Below are 24,193 nucleotides of genomic sequence, written 5' to 3' on the forward strand. Positions count from 1 at the left end.
TTCTATAAGAGGGAGCACATACAAATGTGATAGGGAGCCCAGATACCAGGGTTATAGGGAGCCCAGATACCAGGGTTATAGGGAGCCCAGATAACAGGGTAATAGGAAGCCAAGATAGCAGGGTTATAGGGAGCACAGATACCGAGGAAATAGGGAGCCCAGATAGCAGAGTAATAGGGAGCACAGATACCGAGGAAATAGGGAGCCCAGATAGCAGGGTTATAGGGAGCCCAGATAGCAGGGTAATAGGGAGCACAGATACCGAGGAAATAGGGAGCCCAAATAGCAGGGTAATGTTATGTCACAGGACTAGGAGATCCAGGGGACCGCCAGTATTACCTTATTATGTCCCCATCACCCCCTGTCCTCACTGTTTTTAAACTGAATGTACCATCAGGTACATTGCTGTTTTTCTCTTTACTGTAGTCGATTAGCGGCGCGGTCCTTTTTTTGAAACACAGCTCAGCTCAGCACAGGTCTTTTCCCGAGCACTGGTCACCCCAGAGCATTGGGGGCAGAATCAATGGAGCCACATCACAGAGGGGAGGGGATATATCACCACACTGGCCCCCAATGCTCTGGGGAGGGCCAGTGCTCGGGAAAAGACTGATGCTGAGCGCAGGAACTGGACGGCGTTTAAAAAAAAAAAAAAAAAAAAAAAAAAGAGAAAAAAGAACTACCGGTGCTGATCGATGAAGGTAAAAAAAAAAATCTGCAATGTACTTGTTGGTACATTCACTTTAACCTTTGCTCAGAGTTCTCTTTAAGGGTAATGTACCACCTGTATTTTTTACTGGGAACTAGATCCAAATCCTAAAAAAAAATCTATTTTTTTGTTCATGTAAGCAGGCATCCTGTCTGAGCTGTTGCTCTGTTGATGGCATTTAGAGACATACTATACAGAAGCCACATGGACCATAGGAAGAACTAGACTGGAGCTGTTCATTGACTTCTAGGGACAGTGTTGTGGGCATGCTCTGTGACCAGCTCCAGTCTAGTTCTTCATGGTGCAGGGAAGGGTGAGCAGCTGTGACTGTATATAGTTCTTTGTGTTCTGTATAGAGGTGTAATTCCACTGAAAGTTTTCTCTACAGAACTGGTAATGTCAAGCCTATTGTAAGGCTCAGCGGCTAGAGTTAAAAATAATCCTAAAATCTTGTAGTTTTAAAACTAATAACAAATAAGAAAAAAAATGGCATCATTTGTAAAACTTTTTTTTTTAATTAAAGATCTATTTCTTTATAGATCTTAAATCCATTCACAATGGTCATACATATTTTACAAGGAAAAGATTGACCCGTCACACAATTTACACTGATCACGTCCCCGGTGGTCCTGCTTCTCATAAATAAATGATAGGTTTATATTACTTAAATACACCTGCACAGTTTGTTCTCTGAAGTACAATCTTCCCCCTTTCAAGAGTCAGGAAGATAAAGCATCAAGTATAGAGGTAATGGCTGAGTAGTAAAGCTGTGAGTTAGAGTTCTCCCAACTTCTTCATGATGGTGCTATCAGCCGGAGCATTGGTGAATATGCTCCCCACCACCACGTGCGTCCCCCAGACGGGATGGCGGATCACTTTACAGCAGCCCAGGTCCTCCACTCGGAATCCGAGATGTCGATAGCGTTCGTCGGTCTCATAGAGAGTGTTATTTGTATAAGGTCCGAAGTACTGACGAAAGCAAAAACAATAGAAAATATAATGGTAATATAAACTGGTTACGAATGTGCAGATATACAGGCAGAAGTATACAATATATTCTCCAAGTGTAAATTTATCCTAAGGGTAGCTTCACACGTACCGTATTGCAGCGGATTTGATGGTGCGGATCCGCAGCAGTTTTGACGCAGTGTTCATTCATTCATTGAGTTAAATCTGCTGCGGATCCAAATACGCTGCGATACGGTATGTGTGAAGTAAGGCTGGGCGATCAATCTAATTCGATTAAGTTGCCTAGATTTTCAGAATTAATTTCAATGTCTTTGAAAATCATAAATTCGATTTTCAAAGAAAAGAAAAAGAAATACCTCCGACCTGCAGGGGGAGCAGTGGCGCTCCGGAAAAGCTGCTCCTCCTGCAGGTCAGAGCGGGACCGCAGTCGCCACCCGCACCCATAACAACCACCCAACGCTCCGTAATGGATATGAACGGCTGAGGGGAAGACAAGGACAGGCTGAGGAGTTGGGGGTCACCGGGAAGTAACGCGAGAGGACAAGCACGACCCGCTGCGGACCAGAGACGACTGTGATGCATCCTATGACGGGTGAGTGCAGCTGTGGACCCTGCCAGCAGAGCTGCAGCTCCTGTGTGAGGGGGGTGTGGGACTACAGGCATGTCCAGCATGTCCGGCTATGTCTTCCACGCTGTTCGGAGGCTGCAGGACAGAGAAGAGAGGTGCGCGTAGTACTGCTCTACTACTACCCCCAATATTGCTCTACTACTACCCCGAATATATTGCTCTACTACTACCTCCAATACTGCTCTACTACTACCCCCAATATTGCTCTACTACTACCTCCAATACTGCTCTACTATTACCCCCAATACTGCTCTACTACTACCCCGAATATATTGCTCTACTACTACCTCCAATACTGCTCTACTACTACCCCCAATATTGCTCTACTACTACCCCGAATATATTGCTCTACTACTACCCCGAATATATTGCTCTACTACTACCTCCAATACTGCTCTACTACTACCCCGAATATATTGCTCTACTACTACCTCCAATACTGCTCTACTACTACCCCGAATATATTGCTCTACTTCTACCTCCAATACTGCTCTACTATTACCCCCAATACTGCTCTACTACTACCCCGAATATATTGCTCTACTATTACCCCCAATACTGCTCTACTACTACCTCCAATACTGCTCTACTATTACCCCCAATACCATTGCTACCACTACCCACACTCCTGATACTACTGCACCCAAAACTGCTACTACTTCGCCCCTCTTTTTCTATGCTTCTACGGTTACTACACCCCTTATCCACTATGCCTCTACTACTACACGCATCACAATTAGCAAAAAATAAGAGGAAAAAAAAGCAAATTTTTTATTTTTTGGCCATATCGCCCAGCCCTAGTGTGAAGCTAACCTAAAGCGAATCAGAGACCCTAAAAAGTCTATACAGAAAAATATCAGATTTCAGCATGACAGCACAATCCCTCCCCCTCCCACCACATAGATTTATTTGGCCTTGTGGCACACTTATTGTGTTCAGGGCAGGGTGGTCCTGGGGGAACGGTGCTTTCTGAAGGAGACATTTACATATAAATAGGCTCAACAATGTATATTTACGAGCCTGATCGGGCAGCTAGATCAGGCCTGAAACGGCTGATTGCTGGGCCTATCACACGGGGTGATTGCCAGTGGTCTCAGACAATATTCCCCCTGTGTAATAAGGCTTTAGAACTACAGAAAGTGCAAGGAACCTGCGGCCCTCCAGCTGTTGCAAAACTACAATTCCGATCATGCCTGGACAGCCTTTGGCTTTGGTTTCCTACCCCTGACCTGCAGGCTGCTGAGCTGTAAACAAGAGGTTTTCTAACTTACCGCCAGTCCTGAGGATGGGTCAATGAAGTCTGCCCAGTATCCCTCTGATCTTAGGGCATAGCAAATTTCCTTGGCACCATTAATAAACTAAAAAAATAGGATAAAAGAAAACAAAGCATGACTTAAGAAGCATAGAAGTAAATCAAAACTTTATTTAAAATGTCTATTCTATAAGTATTGACAGCATGGACGCTCTTGCCATGGCTACATAGGAAATGCTATAGAGAAGGCACAAAATAAATCTTACCCCGGCAGTGGGTCATGGACCCCCTCAGATACATAATGAAGCTACTGTCACTACTACAACTAATACAACATGTAGTCGGATTGCAGCTCTGGAGACTTTCCCAGACTTGTGGTTTCACTTGGACAATGTTATGTTAGGGTTTTATGTAGCAGACGCTCTTACCCAGATGATATACACACATATGCATATACATCTATGATTGGTTGCTTTGGGCAATTGCTACTTTGCATCAGTTTGTGTCTACAGCCCCTATGCAGACCTACGTGCCTATCTGCCCTGTATTTCTTGTGAGCCTACCAAATCTAAGTTACTAAGAATAAGGGAAAGATAGAAGGTAGCAGAAGTGCAGGATCAGACTACACAGGGGATGGTTTGTAGTCTGTTACCATGGAAACATAGCTCTACATTATAAAACATATAGCTCTACATTATAAATCATTATCTATCATTATTTGAACTTTGAGTATTTACAAAGTTGCTTAATTTTTCATTTTTACTGAATTGGATCAATGAAAACCTGGTTGCGAAGTGGCATGATAGAAATCCTTTGGCTTTCAGGACAGCAGCTATTCTACGCGAAACCTTGAGTGATGAAATCATTCTGCAGGAGTATCGGCCTATGCAGACAGGATGACTTCACACAGTTACTGTAAATCAGATGGAGGTCCTGACAGGCTCTGAACAGTCCATCCTGCTTTGTCAAAGAGATGTCTGGAAACAGGCAAAGCCAGGGAAGCAAGCAAAGCTGGTCATCATGTTCCTGGAGCCAAACAATGACTATACAACACTTTTGGCACTGTGCATTGTCTTTTGGACAGACTCTTCTGCCATAAGGGGAATGGCTGCCAAAAAGGGTAAACATGTTCAGCCCCAACATCAGAGAACCAGTGTGTGCCAAGAAAACATGCCCCCCACCACTACGCCTTCTCCACCAAATTGAACTGTTTGCACTTGAGAGGAAGGGCACACAGGTTCATGCGGCTTGTGCCAAATTCTGACCCTCCCATCAGCATGGTGCCACTGGATCCATCAGACCAGGCCGTGTTCCTCCACAGAGAGCTGGATCCATCAGACCAGGCCGTGTTCCTCCACAGAGAGCTGGATCCATCAGACTAGGCCGTGTTCCTCCACAGAGAACTGGATCCATCAGACCAGGCCGTGTTCCCCCACAGAGAGCTGGATCCATCAGACCAGGCCGTGTTCCTCCACAGAGAGCTGGATCCATCAGACCAGGCAGTGTTCCTCCACAGAGAGCTGGATCCATCAGACCAGGCCGTGTTCCTCCACAGAGGGCTGGATCCATCAGACCAGGCAGTGTTCCTCCACAGAGAGCTGGATCCATCAGACCAGGCAGTGTTCCTCCACAGAGAGCTGGATCCATCAGACCAGGCCATGTTCCTCCACAGAGAGCTGGATCCATCAGACCAGGCCGTGTTCCTCCACAGAGAGCTGGATCCATCAGACCCTGTTTCTCTATAGAGATCTGAACCCATCAGTATTCTTTGCCTCTCTGACCCCTTTTGTTGTTTCCGGATTCCCTCTTACTTGATATTTTTTTCTTGGTCACACTATTATCCTTATAGTTTCTACACCACTGCGCAAGAAAACCCCACAAGGTTGTCAGGGACATCCTCTAGCCCTGATGACCAAGCCATGCTCCAAGTTTCTGAGATCAGTGGATTTTGTCATCTATTCACAATACAGTATGTATATATGTAAAATAGGACATTTGGGGGGGCATTTATCATTCCAAAAAGATGTATTTTTTGGCGGAAAATAGCCAGAGGCGAAAATTTATTCTCAAAACGGCCATTTTCTGCAGGCTTCGCCAGGGGGGCGGGGATGGAAAGGGGAGGCGCTTAATTTATAATTTTTCTCGCCAAAAAAGGATCAGGAAACCTACGCCAGCTCCGAGCTGGGGTAGGTTTCCTCGGTGCACAGGGGATTTATGTAGAGGCTGTCTGTACATAAATCAGTGTATTGTCAGCGCTGCGGGGACATTTTAACACCCGGCACAGAAAACGCCGGACTGATAAATGTCCCCCAAAGAATTCATACTGAAAGAACTGGGCCTCAATGAGGAGGACGCGGTATCCTAGAATAATGTTGGAAGAGACCGCCCTCATGCTCTAGTTTGATAGTCACTTAATACACATTAACTCCTGTCATGTGCGTGTAGCAGGTCTGGCTCTATTGTAACCCACCCTCATTAAGCCTGGGAAGGCCTCCCCCCGGAGGTCACGTCTAACAAGCAGACACCAGCATCGCTGTTATATTAGAGTTGACAGGGAGGCGATGAGCTGGGAAATATGACAATTAATACAGAATTAGACCACGTTACAGCAGCAAAACGCAACGGACCAGAACGAGCCCCCGAGACGAGTGGCCACTCAAACAAAAGGGGGCTTGATCCAAGAATTAGATTTTTACACCGATGTTGCAGATTGCTTAGAATTTTCCAGTGCAGAACATGAGCAGAGTGAGAGGGCACAGAGCAATGCAGAAAATACTTTACAGGTCCATATAGTTTTAGGATACAATCCTGTCTTTCTCCAACACAGTGCGGTTTAATATATATATATATATATATATATATATATATATATATATATATATATATATATTATATATTTTGAAGTCGCACAAATGAAGCGATCAGCCAACAGGTGCTCTTCAGCTGATCACGGACTCTTTTACATGGGACAAATATAGGCAGAAGGAATGTTTATAGCAATGCTCCTCACTGATAATTGCCACATGTAAAAAGGGCTTAAAACTTTAGCAATTTTGCCTGTCCTTGGCTACCAAAGTAACCCATCAACATCCTGCAATGGCCTTAGTGGCCACTGATGGGAAAAAAAAAAAAAAGAGGAAAAAGTTACCTCCTCCTGTCATCCTCCAGAGACGCTGGGGTAATTGACTGCGTGTACATATCTACTTACACATACAATATTTATCTATGCCCATACACACATATGCATTTGGCACTGACTGCTGTTACTGTAGACATATCCAGCCAATAATTTGGGCATAGATATATGGAGGCAAGACTTTTAATGCACAATATGATCCTAGTGTGAACCATTGGCGCTAACCATTCAGGGCCTGATGAATCGGCTGTTATATTGCTGCTCCCGTTTTTCTCCATACCCTTGCCACAATAAACGCTCAGTTGATCCTACATTAGGGCGAGTGCCGTACTTTAGTCATGCTGTGATTATATCGGGCAACCAGTGTCCAGCTTTGGCTACAGTCACATTGAAGTTTGGTGTACATGCTGTGTATGTAGCACATATGTTGAATTTACCAAATGGAGACGAAAATGGATCCTTTTGACCCATTGGGGTGGTCAGGCACTGGCATACTTCCATTATTACTGTATAGAAAAAATAGCAGACTGCATTTTCCTATGAAGTATCCTAACTGGGTTAAAAGAAAAGACATCGAAATGCAGCTTACCCAACAAAGAGACAAAAAAATTCAGCAAAAAGAGAAAATAAAAGCAGAAACTAATCCTAAGGCTAAATTCACACAGGACGTATCCGCAGTGAGTTCACAACTAAATCTGCTGCGGATACCTCCCCTGTCACTTCCAATGTGATTACATATTCGCAGCGGGACTGTCATTCCGCTGTAAGTCCCGACCCCATTAACCCCCCACCACTGTGAAGATACATTACCTGTACCACGATCAGGCCGCATCTGAGGCTTCCAGCTCCCGGAGGTCCTGCGCAGCCAATCAGTGACTGCGGTGGGGCCATGCACTGATTGGCTGCCTGGGACCTCTGGGAGCCTCAGATGCAGCCTGATCGTGAATTTACACGTACAAACACACACACCGTATACGCAGCAGATACGCAGATCTGCAGCAGATTTGATGGTGCAGATTTGATGCTGTGTTCAGTTATTTAGATCTAATCTGCTGCGTATTTGCTGCGTATCGCAGCAGTAAATACGCTGCGTATACGGTGTGTGTGTTTATACCCTTAGGGTATCAATCTGCACCATCAAATCTGCTGCAGATCTGCTGCGTATACGGTGTGTGTGTTTGTACCCTAAGGGTACAAACCCACACACCGTATACGCAGCAGATACGCAGCAGATTTGATGGGGCAGATTTGATGCTGTGTTCAGTTATTTAGATCTAATCTGCTGCGTATTTGCTGCGTATCGCAGCAGTAAGTACGCTGCATATACGGTGTGTGGGTTTATACCCTTAAAGAGTTTTACGATCAATACTGAGAGACCTGCTTGGCTTTAAAGTGTCAATGTCGTTTGAAAAAAAATTTGACATCTCATAGAGAGATGTCAAAAGTTTTGATCGGTCCGGGTCAGTGTCCTGACCTGTACTGATCGGGAGGAATAACTGGGAGAAGACCGTGCTGCAGGGTGGTCCTCTCCCCTCTCTGTGTAAGACACAAGAAAGAAAGAAAAAAAAAAAAAAAAGTCCGGCTCATAATGTAAGTCTATGGAGGCTGACTTTTTTTTTTTTTCCTTACACAGCTAAAGCGCTGTCCTCTCCCAGCTTATTCTCCCCATTGGTACAGGTCTGGACACTTGGACCCGGACTGATCAAAACTTTTGACACGTCTCTATGACATGTCATAAGTTTTTACAAACGACAGGTACACTTTAAAGGGAAACTAGAAGTATCTAACCTGCTGATATCTCCCTATAGCACACAGGGCGCTGAGGATGAAGGTAGGTCTTACCTCCATCCTCGGCACCATTTCTGTGATACTCCCTATGCTGATAAGTCATTTTGGTACTTTAACCATCACTATCTGGAGTGCTCTAATAGGCATGGTCTCACCGTAACAATCCCTATAGAGACATCATATACAGCTTCCAGCTATGGTGACTGCTGATCACCGATGCCTAGAACATCCGGACACGGCTTCTTTTAAGTAAGTGGCTGACCCAGTGTTACAGCTCCTCCGAAAGCCTGCTATTATTATTCACACGATTCTACAGATCTGACAGCAAGTTACATAATGATGGCCGTTGCTGTATAAATAGGCTGTTGGCGTTAGTTCTTTTTTACATTAATGCTTGCTTCTATTAATCTCAAAAGTCAGCATGAAGCCAATGTAACACAGGAGCGACACTGACCTTCTCCATCATCACTTCTCTTTCATTCTCGACCTCTGCGCTCCACGTGGTCATGTCGTTCTCGGTTCTCTGTGTCACTGTTAAAACCATTAAGTGGCTACTGGGAACCTCGGGGAACATCGATGCAAAATCTGCAATAGATTATCAGAAAAGAAGCTGTAATACAGAGTATACATAATTATAAGTAGAAATCTGCTGTTTATGGATCAGTAACAACGGCCTATCGAGGGGAAAAAAAAAAAAAAAAGGAAAAAACTAAAAGTAAATAAAAGTATCGGGGGAGAGGGTCACACTGACACGAATGGTTTATGCAATATGATAGATCCCTTAGGTTTGTGACTTATGTATGTCATTATATTTACATAAAGAATGCAAGTAACCGGTAGCTTCCCCAGTCCACCACTAGAGGGAGCCTTTAAAAAATGTAACATAAATGACAGAAAACAATCACTGATGTCTATTTAAAGGGTTTCTCCAGCATTAGAAAAACAAGGTCACTTTCTTTCAGAGACAATAGGTCAGGTGTGGTTTGCAATTTAGTACCATTCACTTCAATGAAACTGATTTGCAAAACCTGCACCCAGACTGGAAACAAGAGCGGTGCTGTCTCTGGAGGAAAGTGGCCATGTTTTTCTAACGCTGGATAACCCCCTTTAAACTCAAATCATAAAAGATTATTAACCCTTTTGGCCTTTTGATTTTTTTCCTCCGTTCCTTTTAAGAGCGATACAGTTTATTATTTTTCTATCAATAAAAACACACAGGGGTTGATGGTCTGAAAGTCCAGTTGTACTTCTTAATAGTGCACTGTACTGTATCACATAAGTTACACTGAGTGGCCGCAGTAAGGGATTATAAAGCCCCTCTGCTGCCACCAATGGCTAAGTTGAGAACTGCAAGGCAGCTTTGGTCCTTCACAGTGCTGCTGTACGCAGTGTTAGCGATAGCCGTCTCTACCAGTAGCGCTAGAGTTGCAGAACAGTGAATCAGAGCGAGTGGAGATAGCAGTCAAACACTGCTCACAGGGTGCTGTGTCTGCAGCGCTACTGACACAGACAGCTTCCCCAACTGTAATATCTATTTTATTAATAAAATACATTATAGACACCAAAGGAGGCTCAGTTACTGCATGCAGCAGCACTAGCAATATGCAACTGTGTCAGGACCAAAGCTTGTGCTGCCCTGCAGTTCCTGACACGGCCATCGTTGATAACAGAGGAGCTGTGTCACTCCTCACTAAAAAAAGTAAAAACAATTACATTTTCTTCAATAAAGAGAGATATATACATATACATAGCTATAAAAAGTTATTTAAGAAATTAAAAACTACCCCTTTAACTTCAATCTGAAACAATGAGACTCTCCCGGCTGATACTGCATGACTTCGCACTTTGGAGACGACTCGCTCTGTACCGACTGTGACTGGTTCTCATTCTTGGTACTTGGTATGGAGCTGCGTGACATCCATGTTCTGTAAACAGGCTCAGTTGGGTTCTGAATTTATAGAGATATTCTTACCTAGGAGCAATGCCTATAGGGGGGAATATTTCTATATACTCAGCACGCAACGGAGCGCACAACTACATTGTTCTGTCTTCCTGTAGACTATTTGCCGGGGAAAAAAAACCCTCCATGTTAAAAAGAAAGAACATGGAGGAATGGAAGTGGTGTCTCCAGGAGGTGTATGATGGGAAATCTTCCCAACTTCCTTAAATGCACACACAGTGTGAGCAGATCCGTTCGGACATCTATAGAGGAAACGGAACATCAACTGCAATAGTCTCATCTATGTACCTGGACTTTTTTATGTTTACAATGAGCAGAAGTGGAAGGACAATAACTGACTGCCTTATAGGGGCAGCTTCATCCCAAACAATAAAGACACATGAAAAGTTCTTAAAGTGACTCTGCACCCACAATCTGACCCCCCCCCCCCCCCAAACCACTTGTACCTTCGGATAGCTGCTTTTAATCCATCTGTCCTGGGGTCTGTTCGGCAGGGGATGCAGTTATTGTCATAAAAACAACTTTTAATCCAGCAGCGCTGTGTCTAACGGCCGGGGCTTACATTTGTATATGCATAAGGCTGGCACCACCTCTCTGTCCTTCCTCCCCACCCTCCTCAGCATTAGGAATGATCCAGGAACATTTACTGCTGTTTGAGCTTTGCACAGGTGTATTAACGATCCAGCCCATGTTCATTATACAAACAGGTGGGGAATAGGAGACAATCTGCCTGGAGCATTCCTAATGCCAGGATCAGAGTGCGGCTCGAGTCCTGGCACTTGCAGCTAGTGCCCAGCTATCACTGACAGCTTTTGTGCCCGTTTTAACCATGGACATGCTGGCACGTCCTAATGCAGGAATGAGGTGAAAAGGGCGTTCCGGGCAAAACAATCTGATGAACTATTTACCAGATTACAAAGGCTGATGGCAGAAGGCTACTCATCCCTATACTTCCCCCCATACAAATGCATGCACAGCTAGGCTGCGTCTGCACATGTGGCCTATCTCTTTGGGGGAACATTCAACACGTCAGGGGAAAATCCATGCACCTTACTAAATAGTAAATCAAGGCGTTGGCACTCTATCAAAGAATCCCATGTATTTAACCAAGCAACGCGTCAGCTCAAAGCCATCGTGAAAGACTCGACATGAGCTGAAACGTAGCAAGGTGAAGCTGAACAAATGGAATCAGAACCATCTCTGACCCCGCTCAATGCCGGCAGGTGTCTTCTGTAATACACAGCTTCTACCTACTATGTATGGAGCCCACTCCATACTCTATACTCCCTTCCCGACATTGTGTCACACATTACAGTATATGTCAGGTAAATGTCAGAGGCATAAACACGTTACATGATTTACTTCTGTCACCTTTAACTTAAACACTGAGAATCTAATGGTTGATGCTTTTGTGACTTTGCAGTTTGGTGACTGTTCGCACCACAATGACTGTGACCGGTATCAATCATCTTTAGTCCCTGGTATGGGGCTGCGTGACATCTATATGTTGTAAACAGGCTCAGTTTGGTTCTGAACCTTTAGGGTACAAACCCACTTGACGTATTTGCTGCGTGAATCAGTCTTAAAAATAAGCAGGCAAAACGCAGGTTGGCTTTATACAATTGTTCTGCGTTAAAATACGCAATTGCGTATTTTTAAAGCGTGAGTTTTGCCTGCTTATTTTTAAGACTAATTCACGCAGCAAATACGTCAAGTGGGTTTGTACCCTTAGAAATATTCTTACCTAGAAGCGATGCCTATAGGAGAGAATATTTCTTTACATAAGTCACGCAATGGAGCGCACAACTTTGTTTTTGTCTATAATTCCCCCCAAAAAATCCTCCACGTAAGGGTCCCTTTACACTACGGTATCTGTGCGGAATTTCCAAGTGGACTCAGTTAGAAATTCTGCACAAATTCCACAGTGTGCACTGACCCTTAGAAAGGAAGAATTCAGAGGTACGGAAGTGGCCTCATTCACTTGAGGTGTCTGTAGGATGTTCCCAGCTTCCTTTGATGTACACTTCAGTGTGAACGGTCCCCTATACTGGCATCTATAGAGGAAAGGTGCTCAGGCGTTAAAGGAGAAGTCCGATGGGAAAGTACAAAATCATTACAGGCAGGGGGTGGGGCGATATTAAAAAACAAGTTATAGTCACCTGTCCTGGTGCCCAAGTAGAGGCGCATCCCGCTCCTGGACCCCGCCGGCTGTCTTCTAAACTTCATGCTGGTTACACCACGACCCGGCTGACGGATGCCCGGCTCAGACAGTTAGTGACTGGGACGGGACACCGCTGCAGTCACTGATTGGCTGAGCAAGCTAAATCCCACCATTCTGTGGCATGGAACCCATAACATGACATACCTGGAATCAAGGAGAAGATGACAGCTGGCGGGGTCGAGGAGCTCTGTGATGTGGCGCAGCGCAGGCTTGGGAAGCGGTAAGCATAGTGTCTTTTTTTATCCCCCCCCCCCCCCTGCCCGTAATGATTTTTACACCCCCCGCCGGACTTCTCCTTTAATTATCAGCAGCAAGTGAGGATTTACAGCAAGTGCAATAAAATTCAGATAAGCTGGAAACCCGCACACATTACTGCCGCCAGGAGTCGTATCCTTATCTATATAACTGGACTTTTATTATGTTTTATCAAAAATTCTGGAAGAAGTGCAATGATATTAATGACCTACATCTGCGTGCAGAGCTTGGCCGATTGTGCACTTTTTCTTTACTATTAAAATCATGGCTTACCTCGTTGGGGAACAAAGGGTTGGAGCACTGAAATTCAAGTTGGGGTGAGAGTCAGGAGACCTCCCTACACCTTACTAGTGAGTAGTATGTGAGGAAGGCGCAGCTCTATTAATAAAGAATCCCATTTCACTGCGCAATGTTTTGGCTCATGTAAGAAAAACTACACAAGAGCAGAAACATTGCACAGTAAAAAAAAAAAAATAAATAAAAATACAGAGGCCTATTCCAGGGGACTGACTGCTGTGTTTCGAATGCCTTTGCGGGATGACACGAGGTGCCACTCCATTCTGTATGGGAGCTGAAGGTAGCCAACCATCTCATAAGCCCACTCTATACTCCCTTCCCAACGCTACATGTATGATAAATGTCAGGAAAATGTCTTAATCATAAAAAGTTTTTCCTTTTAATTTTCACTTTTAATTTCAACCTGCAACACTGAGAATCTCTTAGTTGACTGGTGACTTGGTGACTGTGTGCACTTTGCTGACTGTGACCGATGTCAATCATCTTTAGTCACTGGTATGGAGCTGCGTGACATCTGCAAACTAGCTCAGATTGGTTCAGAATTGGTTTGGTTAAGAGAGATATTCTTACCTAGAAGCGATGCCTACAGAAGAGAATATTTCTATACATACGGCACGCAATGGGGAATACTACAGGGGAATAGCTGCACACCGCTTACCTGTTATAATTTAATAATGAAAAAAACTTTCAACATGTCACAGGGACATCAAAGGTTTGAAACAGTTGGGGTCTCACTGCCTGGACTCCCACTGATCAGAAGAACGAGCGGCAGCACATGTAACTACGCGACTCACTGCTATCTCCGTCCAAGTGGCTCCATAATAAGTCTATGGGGTTGCTGGATAGAGATGAGTGATGGCAGGGAAGTGAAGTGCTACCCCTTTCTGAGCATGGATAACCCCTTTAAAAGGAAAAAAAAAAAAGGGTTGTGGGACTGAAATTCAACATATTGGGGGGAGGGGTCCAGAAGACCGCCTAACACATTACTAAATATATGAAGGTGGCAGAGTATATTAAAAAGGATCACGTTTGTTTCACCATATGATGCAATGTCCCATGGTGAAATAAATGGGATCCCTCTGTAATAGTGTTGAATCCTTCATATATTCTTTAGTGATATGTGGACCTTATAACCCAAGTCTAGCACCTTAGATAAACCAAACTACAAACAACAAACTTCTGTGCTGCTACGATTGGATTTTATGCTCCATACACATTAGTCAGCGGCTCTATTTTGTCCGTCCGTTGTCTAATGTGTACGGAGCCCATTACGGTAATAGGACTTCTCATTGTCTTTAGTACCTCTTTTCAGTAGTTCTGGACAGGACTGCATGGCACACTCTACTTTCGCATTTTCAAAGTACGTCCCCATGCGGTTTACCTCCTGCTGCTGCAGAGAAGCTTCATTACCCTGAAAGAAGAAAATATGTGAAGAATCTCCCGTTCTGACGTATTCCTGAGGATGGAAGTAAGAAAAGAGGAAAAGACATCCTCACATAGGGCAATATGAGTAACACAACGCAGACACGGCCAGAAGGCGACATCTGCTGTCTCAACTGGGGAACTGGCCCAGATATTAAACATAAGCCATAGATATCACCAAGAGCATTGCATCAAAGAAGTTTCCAGAAGTTTTCCTCTAGGATTCTTCATTGCTATGTGATATACAGTAACATGCCTAATTCTCATCTGTCATTGGGGAAGAATCAGGTGGCCCCAAACATAGAGCAGGAACAATCCCAGATGTGACTATTCTGTGTATGATCGGCTTAACAGTCAAGAAAAAATTTCTTCCAGTAATTTTCAATATTTTATCCATCAATAATGTGAAGCTATTAGAGATAATAAAGGCTAAGGGCCCTATTCCACAGTAACGATAATCGGCCGGATCGGCCCCATTTGGCCCGATTCGGCCGATTATCGTTCGGTGAAATAGAGAGAACGATCAGCCGATGATCGTGTCATCAGCTGATCGTTCATTTAGGGCCAGACCTAAAATCATTGTTCCCCCACCGCGCATCGCTACGGTTGAATAGCGGTGCGGGGCAGGCGACCGACGATTTGACAGCAGCAGCATCATCATACATTACCTGTCCAGGCATCTCCGCGCTGTCCTCATCCCCGGGTCCCGCGCTCTCTATCTTCTGAATGGCCGGTCAGCTGACGGAGCGCTCAGCCAATCACAGGCCGGGACTGCCGCGGCCTGTGAGTGTGGCCTCTCAGCTGACCGGCCATTCAGAAGATAGAGCGCGGGACCCGGGGAGGAAGACAGCACGGAGAAGAAGCCTGGACAGGTAATGTATGATGCTGCAAGGACATCGGTAACGATGTCCTTGCAGCCCTCGCTCAACTATCATCGGGCTGTGAAATAGGCCCAGTAAACGAGCGGCGATCTAGCAGATCGACGCTCGTTTACATCGTTGATAGGGCCCTCCTCGGCCCGTGGAATAGGACCCTAAGGATTCGCCTCGTAGTGCGTATTATCTCCATGCTGATCGATGAGCTTTACCTGAAATTCGTTGACAAACTGCGCCATTACAAACTCATGTCTCTCGCTGGCGGCTGGTTCAGACAGGAGATCTGGTAAGTTTGTTTGCACTTGAACTTTCCTCTGCCCGTTTATTCCGTTTACATGAGCGTCAAAGCCGACATTTCCTGGTAGCTGAAAGCGCTGGTCCTGGGGACCAAAAGGTCCCATTACGTCATCAGGCCAAACTGTCCGGGGTACTGGGGGGAGAAGACACAACCTCAGGGTCTCATACATGTTATATACTTGTGATCCGGACATCGTACAGTAGTGTTGCCCAGTCTGCCACTTTCCGGCTGTTGCAAAACTACAACTCTCATGATGCCAGGAAATCTTTTCATGGCATCAGGGGAGTTGTGATTTTGCAGCAACTGCAAAGTCCCAGGCTGGAGAACACAGCTGTAGTGCAGGGATCTCAAACTTGCGGCCCTCCTTGCGGTTCCAAAACTACAAGTTCCATCATGCCTGGACAGCCAAAGCTTTATGGGAGTTGTAGTTCTTAAAGAGCTGAATGCCCACAAGTTTGACACCTGAGAGAATGTCTTTTTTTTTGCAGAATGACTGAAGATTATATATTTTTAACACCACGTTGAACTAAGTGAAACGACGTATAGAATAACTTTAAATTATAGTTTATGTCTGAATAATCCCTTTATACGAGGTGTTCTCTTTAACCCCTGACCTCTGCAGCCTGTTTTAGCCTTAATGCCCAGGGTCTATTTTTCAAACCTTACCTGTCTGACTTTATGCAGTAATAACTTTGTAATGCCTATAACTATCCAGATGTTAAAGGGCTTCAAAATTTTTTTAGGAAACAATTCAGTTCTGAAGTGGATTTGTGGGGCCTGTATGTTAGTTACCCCCATAAATCCCTCCATTGTAGAAACTGCACCACTCTATGTATTCAAATGGACATTTTGTAAGTTTATTAACCCTTTAGTTGTTTCACAGAAATTTAGGCAAATTGGAGGGGGAATTTGAATATTAAATTTTTTTTTGGCAGATATTCTTTTCTCTAACACAGCAAATACTAACTGACAACTCGATATTCATTCCTCTTATAATAACGATAGAGTTCCCTAATGAAGCTCATTTAGCGAAACGTACATAGGGACGGCTCCTTGGTGTACAGCAATATGGGTGAGTGCAATAGGGACCAAGGTTGTGATAGAAACTAGTCATAGACTCCTTGGTATAATATAAGGGAAGGTATAGAGGGGCACTGTGAGACTTGTTATAATAAGAACCCCATGCAATTAGGTTATGTGTACCCCCATTTTACCATTTAGTTGGAGGTCATGACAGAGGATGTTTCACAGCCACAGCACTGTTAATGAGTTAGAGTAGCTGACACAATTTTTTATACTATTGTTTTTTATTCTTGTGGTCATTTTTTAAATCTATCTTACATATAATATATGTTGTTTGTATTGGTACCTTTTAATTAATCAAAGGACAAGTCCGGGAAAAATTTTTATTGCCCCCCCAAAAGTTATACAAATCCCCAATATACAATTATTACGGGAAATGCTTATAAAGTGTTGTTTTCCCTGCACTTACTACTGCATCAAGGCTTCACTTCCTGGATAACATGGTGACGTCACTTCCTGGATAACATGGTCATGTCACTTCCTGGATAACATGGTCATGTCACTTCCTGGATAACATGGTGATGTCACTTCCTGGATAACATGGTGATGTCACTTCCTGGATAACATGGTCATGTCACTTCCTGGATAACATGGTCATGTCACTTCCTGGATAACATGGTCATGTCACTTCCTGGATAACATGGTGATGTCACTTCCTGGATAACATGGTCATGTCACTTCCTGGATAACATGGTCATGTCACTTCCTGGATAACATGGTCATGTCACTTCCTGGATAACATGGTCATGTCACTTCCTGGATAACATGGTCATGTCACTTCCTGGATAACATGGTCATGTCACTTCCTGGATAACATGGTCATGTCACTTCCTGGATAACATGGTCATGTCACTTCCTGGATAACATGGTCATGTCACTTCCTGGATAACATGGTCATGTCACTTCCTGGATAACATGGTCATGTCACTTCCTGGATAACATGGTCATGTCACTTCCTGGATAACATGGTCATGTCACTTCCTGGATAACATGGTCATGTCACTTCCTGGATAACATGGTCATGTCACTTCCTGGATAACATGGTCATGTCACTTCCTGGATAACATGGTCATGTCACTTCCTGGATAACATGGTCATGTCACTTCCTGGATAACATGGTCATGTCACGACCCGACTCACAGAGCTGTGCAGGTTGTGGCTGCTGGAGAGGATGATAGCAGGGGGACACAGCCCGCAGAGCTTTCAGAGTCGGGTCGTGACATCACCATGTTATCCAGGAAGTGACATCACCATGTTATCCAGGAAGTGTAGCCTTGATGCTTTAGTAAGTGCAGGGATAAAAGCCCTTTATAAGCATTTCCTGTAATAAGTAAATATTGGTGATTTGTATAACTTTTGGGAGGGCAATACAATACTGTAATAAAAATTTTCGCCGGACTTTTCCTTTAACCCAAAACATACAGATAGGTGAATTTAGATTGTGAGCCCTAATGGGGACAGGGAGCAATAATTGGCAAAAAACTATGTAAAGTGCTGCGGAATCTGTGTGCACTATATAAATAAAAACATTAATAAAAATGAATTGATTTTTATGAACGAAGCCCATTGTTTTTTTTGTGTAAAAATTTCTTTTTTTATTCTTTCTGGGTTGTTTCAGTATTAATAGGGCGACATCCAGCGGTGTAGTTTAGTATCGCAGCCCAGGTTTTAAATCACCCCGCTCCCCCTCGAACCTTTTTGTGTGTATTTATCTCTTATAATAATGACAATAATAATAGCAGAGCTTTTTTCATGAGGTGGTACAAATAAAAAAAAAACTATTTAGCAGCCGTTTTCCATTTTTTTTTTTGTACGCAGTTTACAGAACAGGGAGCGGACCACACTGAGCACGGACTTCTCGCGGCTCGTTCACCTGATCAGTACGGGTCTGAACACTCAGACCTGGACCGATAAAAACGTTTCAAGTCTATCTGACACGTCAAATGTTTTTTATAACAACAGGTACACTTTAAATAGCCATCTGCAGTGATGCAACTGGCTTATCTGCAGCTTTGCACTAGCTCATTGTTATGACTGTGATCAGGTATCATGGTGCCTTACATATGTCTGGTGGTGTAGCAGCAATATAAGGTTCATCAGAGCCTGAAGATCCAGCAGCAGAAAAAGCTCGGGTTCCCCTCACCCGTCTTATGAGAGAGCAGAACCCGGGGAGGTAGGTGACCAGTCTGGCTCTGCTACATATAGCCTGGAAAACACAAAATCATTGGAGTATAATTTAGTCTTAACATTCACAAAACTCGCAAACTTCACAAAACCCCACCCAAACCAAAGAGTGGTGCTGTTTCTGCAAGAAAGTGGCCATGTGTTTCTAAACTTGGATAGTACCCTTGAATGGGCTGTTCAACAGAGAATCAGCCTATGAATGTAACATAAAACCCCCAAACTTTCTCACGTCAAATACTATTTTGCACTGACCTCTGAACTCCGACCTGTGAATTTACTAGGCCTAAGTTACTACCCCTATATTGATGTTATGTCATCTAATTGCTGTCACACAACTATTATAGGGTCACATGATCACTGGGGCTACGGTATTCGGGTAATGGTTATGGTAAGCTCCAGTATCTTTTATGTTAAAGAGGTTGTTCAGAGAAAATTAACTTGTCCCCTTATCCACAGGATAGGGGACAAGTAAGATCATGGGGGTCTGCCCTCCAAACCCCCCGGAAATCTCCGTATCGGGCCCCTGGCTTCTTAGTTTTGAATAAAGCCGCGGGTACGTGACCTGTGGCTCTATTCATTCCTATGGAACTGCTGGGAAGAGCCAAGTAAACCAGAAAGTGCTTACTCGGCTCTTTCTGGCAGCTCCATAGGAATGAATAGAGGCAGGAGTCACGTACTGTAGCCGCGGCTCTATTCATAACAAAGAAGCCGGGGGCCAGATACAGAGTTCAGCAGGGGTGTGAAGGTTGGACCCCTCCTCAATCTCTTACCTGTCCCCTATCCTTTGGATAAGGGGACAAGTTTATTTTCCCTGAAATATCTCTTAAGTTTTGTGCACAAACGGGCAATACAATAAATGCACCTGAAACTAAAATGATGATTTAGTAGTTTAGTTAGTTTATTCTGCGTATATTGGTGCAACTTTCAAAGTTTCCTGAAAACGTCCAAGATGACAGGCTGAGGTCTCATAGGACTGTATACATTTTTCCTGGGCATGATGTGTGCACTTTAAGGGGTATGCTAAAGAAAAAAGGGTTAAGATCAACTGGTGTTAGAAAGTTATACAGATTTGTAAATTACTTCGATTTAAAAATCTCAAGTCTTCCAGTACTTATCAGCTGCTATATGTCCTGCAGGAAGTAGTGTAATCTTTCCAGTCTGACACAGTGCTCTCTGTTGCCACCTCTGTCCATGTCAGGAACTGTCCAGAGCAGGAGAGGTTTTCTATGGGGATTTGCTCCTGCTCTGGACAGTTCCTGACATGGACAGAGGTGGCAGCAGAGAGCACTGGGTTACACTGGAAAGAATACAGCACTTCCTGCAGGACATACAGCAGCTGATAAGTACTGGAAGACTGGGGGTTTCTAAATAGAAGTAAATCACAAACATGTGTACATTTCTGACAGTTGATTTAAAAACATTTTTTTTTCCTCTGGAGTACCCCTTTTAGAGAACCTGCTAATGATCTTTAATGTGTTATGTTACTAAAATGCCCAATATGCTCAGCCAGCTGCAGGCACCTACTGGGAGTTGTAGTCTCACCCCTGTTAGAGGGCCCAATATTCAGAGATGGATAAATCTATAATCACAATAACAATGTATATTACTCACAGAAGCCATTCTATTGTGTTTCCTTAATACCTTAGTCCTTTACCTAAAACAGAAAAAAAAGAAATTGGAGTGTAAGAAAGTTGTCACCATCTATAATATATACAGTACAACCAGGTAATAAAATCATGGTAGCTATAAGTTACAATCTAAGGGTATGTGCACACTTGTAATATCAATTCTTCTGGTGGATGACGGAATCCGCCTGACCATAGAATGGAGACTATGGGGTGGGTGGAGAGTGAAGAGGGGGCGCGGGGACCAGCAACGGAATCTGCACTGTTATTTGCGTGATTTCCGTTGTGTGTGCACGTACCCATAGGGCTGTATTACACTAGAGGAGGAAGCGAGCACCAACCTGTCAGGTCAGTGCTCGCTGTCTGTGCTATTACACCCACTGACAGCGATTGGGGAGGAGCTTCCCATCAAAGTAAGTGGTAGTCTGCAGACGGCGCTCCCATTACACATGCGCAGCCGATCATTGCGGCCGTTATTGTGATTTTTCAACCTGTTGAAAGACCACGATAAGCCGACATTGTGCATTTAAATACCGGGGTCAAAAAGCCTTCATTGGTGGTATGGTTGGGGGTGGGGTGCTGGTATGGTTGGGGGTGGGGGTGGAGGTGAGAGAGGGGAATCGGCCTCCCATGATGGGATTGTGAAAAGACACAATGATGCTGTTCCCAACCCATAGTAAATCCCATCCTCTTTTTCCTATATTTTTTTATAAAAAAAAAAAAAGAGATAAAATAAAAAATAAACATTTGCTATCACCACATGTGGAATCGCCTGGATTATTAAAGAGGTACTCTGGGCTAGGGGTATTTTTATTGTATGGCTGGGGAGGGGGTGAATATAGAGGCCGCCGGTCACTTACCTCCCTGGTTCCAGCGCCAGGTCCCGGATGTCTCCACCCCGTTCTCCCATCCGGCTGCTGCTTCCTGGTCTAATCTGCAGCTTGGAGACGTGACGTCTCAAGGCAGCACAGCCATTTAGCGGTCCTAGCGGGGTCCCGCCTCGGCCGCTCAAGCTGCAGCTCAGACCAGGAAGCGGCAGCGGGACGGGAGAACAGGGCGACACAATCCAGGACCGCTATAGCCACCCCCTTCCCGGCCATACAATAAAAATACACCCAGCCCGGAGTACCCCTTTAAGGGGGTTGTCTGGTGTTCAGCATTTTTTAATATACCGCAGCTGGTGCATATAAATTAAAACTGCAGAGCCTCCACATGACAGGAGTGATCGCTGGGTGCAGTGCTGTCCTGTCCGTCAGTGACTGGCTGACCGGGCTGTCATTCCTGGGATGAGTCTGTCTCAGAAGTGGAGGCTCTGCAGTCAGCAGGGGACAAGTATAGGGTGTTCATTGTTTTATATGCAGCAATGGCAATATGTTAAAAAAAAAAAGCTGAACACCGGACAACCCCTTTAAACGATCACAATCCTGATCACTCACAATAAATGGCGCAAATACAAAAACTCACCAAAGTGCAAAATTGCAGATTTTTGGTCACATCACATGCAGAAAAATTTTTAATAAAAAGTGTTCGAAGAGAGACACAAACGCAAGCAAGGTACTGACAGAAAGTACTGATCATGGCGCAAAAAATTACGCCTAAAATAGCCTAAAAAAATAAAAGCGCTATAAGGATGCCTAGCTAAATGGGGAAAGCGGGTACATGTCAGATACATTTCTGGAGGCTTTCTTACACAATATGTATAACTTTATGGGTGCTTTGGTGGCGACTGGATCCCTTTAAAGTGTCGTTTAAATTTTTTTTTTTTTTGCAGAAATCAATAGTACAGGCGATTTTAAGAAACTTTGTAATTGGGTTTATTAGCCAAAAAAATGCATTTTCATCATGAAAAAGCAGTTTGAAGCTCTCCCCCCCTGTCTTCATGGTTCTCTACGGACAGGGTGGAGGGAGATGAGGCACCAAAACAGGACAACAAAGAGTTAATTTACAGCTACATCACCAGGCTATCTCCTCTGAAGTCAGCACTGATCTCTGAATACCGGCTTTCACTCAGTTCCCGCTGTGTAATCCTTTGTTCTCTGCTGGTGACTAATCTTCCTCTCCATAGATCAGACAGGGCCTGACTAATGTAAAAGAGTCATGATTTCCTGATAATGAGCAGTGGATGAGAGAGGAGGGGGGGCTGGGGAAAGTCTTTTTGAATGCAGATAATGGCAGATTTGCCTAATAAACCCAATTACAAAGTTTCTTAAAATCGCCTGGACTATTGATTTCTGCAAAAAAATAAATAAATAAATGAACGACAGTGACACTTTAAATTACTGAGCCGGGATGACGCTTACATAACTACTCCTGTGCTGACAAGAACAGGCAGCTTCCCTATACACGTCGCTACGTCTCAGATTTCAACAACAGAGTCATAAAGCTAAAGAAGTGCGACCATAAACTAAACTGCTGTAAACACGGAGGGTCAGGCTACTTGTACCGGACAGTCATAGGTCGTGTTCACACTGTGTATTCTGGGACTCATAATCATGATGGAGATGGGAGCTAAGTGGTTGCTAAGGGCAACGACTCTACACTTGTATGGCGTTTTAGTACTAAAGCTGTAGAATAGGGCGGCCATTGGAATCAGAGGGAAGATACTGTATATACACCAGGGGTGTCAGTCTCCCAGCTGCTGAAGAACTACAATTCCCATCATGCCTTGGCAGATAAAGCAGTCATGGAGAACCTTAGGCCCTCCATCTGTAGGAAAACTACAATTCCCATCATGCCTGGACAGCCGAAGGCTGTCCAGGCATGATGGGAGTTGTAGTTTTCCTACAGCTGGAGGGCCAAAGGTTCTCCATCCCTGAAATGTAAGTATTTTAACCCAATAAGAAAAAAAAAATGGAGTGGAAAGCCCCTTTAAATTCTTAAAGTGACCGCATCCATATATTAGGCTACATAATAACATATGTTATAATAATAATAGAGTGATCAGCTGCTAGCAGGATATTGCATCATACACCCAGGAGTATGAGGCAGGTACAGGGTGTGGCCCCTCACCTACCTGTCCTCGGGGGCCACGCTTACTAGCAAAGCGCCCACCAGCCCGTGTCCTCCACCGTGCCAGTCTCCTCCGTCACACGCGCCCTCTGATTGGCTAAGAGAACCCCGCCCCTCTGTGAAATGTAACCTCTCCCGCGATTGGCTGTAAACACGGAAGCGTTGGCTTTCATCGGGATCTTATTGGGTGTCGGTTTTTGACTGACGGGTCTATAAACCAATAGACGCATACTCAATGATATTGGTAGCAACACTTGCTCAGAGGTCTCCCCCTGCCGTATAGTTTTATTATGACAGTAGAGAAGCGCACGGTGTCTGTACGCATCCCCTGCCGTACCATTCTAGGCCTGACAATGTGCTGCACTGCCATGCCCGCCACCTCAGGGGGCCGGTAACCTGTCATGAATCTGGCTTACCGCGGATGTGGTGTGCATTGTAAGTAGATGCTATCCAAGTGGGCTAAAGTTTGATGACATCTTGCCCAT

At 44.4% G+C, this 24,193-nt stretch overlaps 1 protein-coding gene across 4 annotated transcripts; it reads right to left on the minus strand.

Moving 5' to 3' along the window:
- Window positions 1-1,198: 1,198 nt before the first annotated feature.
- Window positions 1,199-24,193, minus strand: MMADHC (metabolism of cobalamin associated D). 4 transcript variants are annotated; one of them, XM_069982682.1, is made up of 8 exons: window positions 24,125-24,193; window positions 20,686-20,728; window positions 18,952-19,096; window positions 15,722-15,939; window positions 14,515-14,623; window positions 8,934-9,064; window positions 3,575-3,661; window positions 1,199-1,675 (listed from the first exon to the last, which is right to left on the minus strand). In XM_069982682.1, the coding sequence occupies exons 2-8, from the start codon at window positions 20,692-20,694 to the stop codon at window positions 1,481-1,483; spliced, it is 894 nt and encodes a 297-aa protein (XP_069838783.1). In that variant the 5' UTR covers window positions 20,695-20,728; window positions 24,125-24,193; the 3' UTR covers window positions 1,199-1,480. The 4 variants fall into 4 exon arrangements, with proteins under 4 accessions (XP_069838783.1, XP_069838781.1, XP_069838782.1 ...); XM_069982680.1 differs by lacking the exon at window positions 24,125-24,193 and adding an exon at window positions 23,713-23,808; XM_069982681.1 differs by lacking the exon at window positions 24,125-24,193 and adding an exon at window positions 23,709-23,783.

The sequence above is a fragment of the Dendropsophus ebraccatus genome, chromosome 9 (assembly GCF_027789765.1).
Source record: "Dendropsophus ebraccatus isolate aDenEbr1 chromosome 9, aDenEbr1.pat, whole genome shotgun sequence".
Classification (NCBI taxonomy): Eukaryota; Metazoa; Chordata; class Amphibia; order Anura; family Hylidae; genus Dendropsophus; species Dendropsophus ebraccatus.

What these genes read in the sequence shown, in the direction of transcription:
- MMADHC (XM_069982682.1), bottom strand. An exon ending in TCCAGAACTACTGAAAAGAG is followed by an intron (nt 9,065 to 14,514) that starts GTACTAAAGACA and finishes AATCTATTGCAG; the next exon opens with ATTTTGCATCGATGTTCCCC. An exon ending in GAGAAGTGATGATGGAGAAG is followed by an intron (nt 3,662 to 8,933) that starts GTCAGTGTCGCT and finishes CTATTTTTTTAG; the next exon opens with TTTATTAATGGTGCCAAGGA.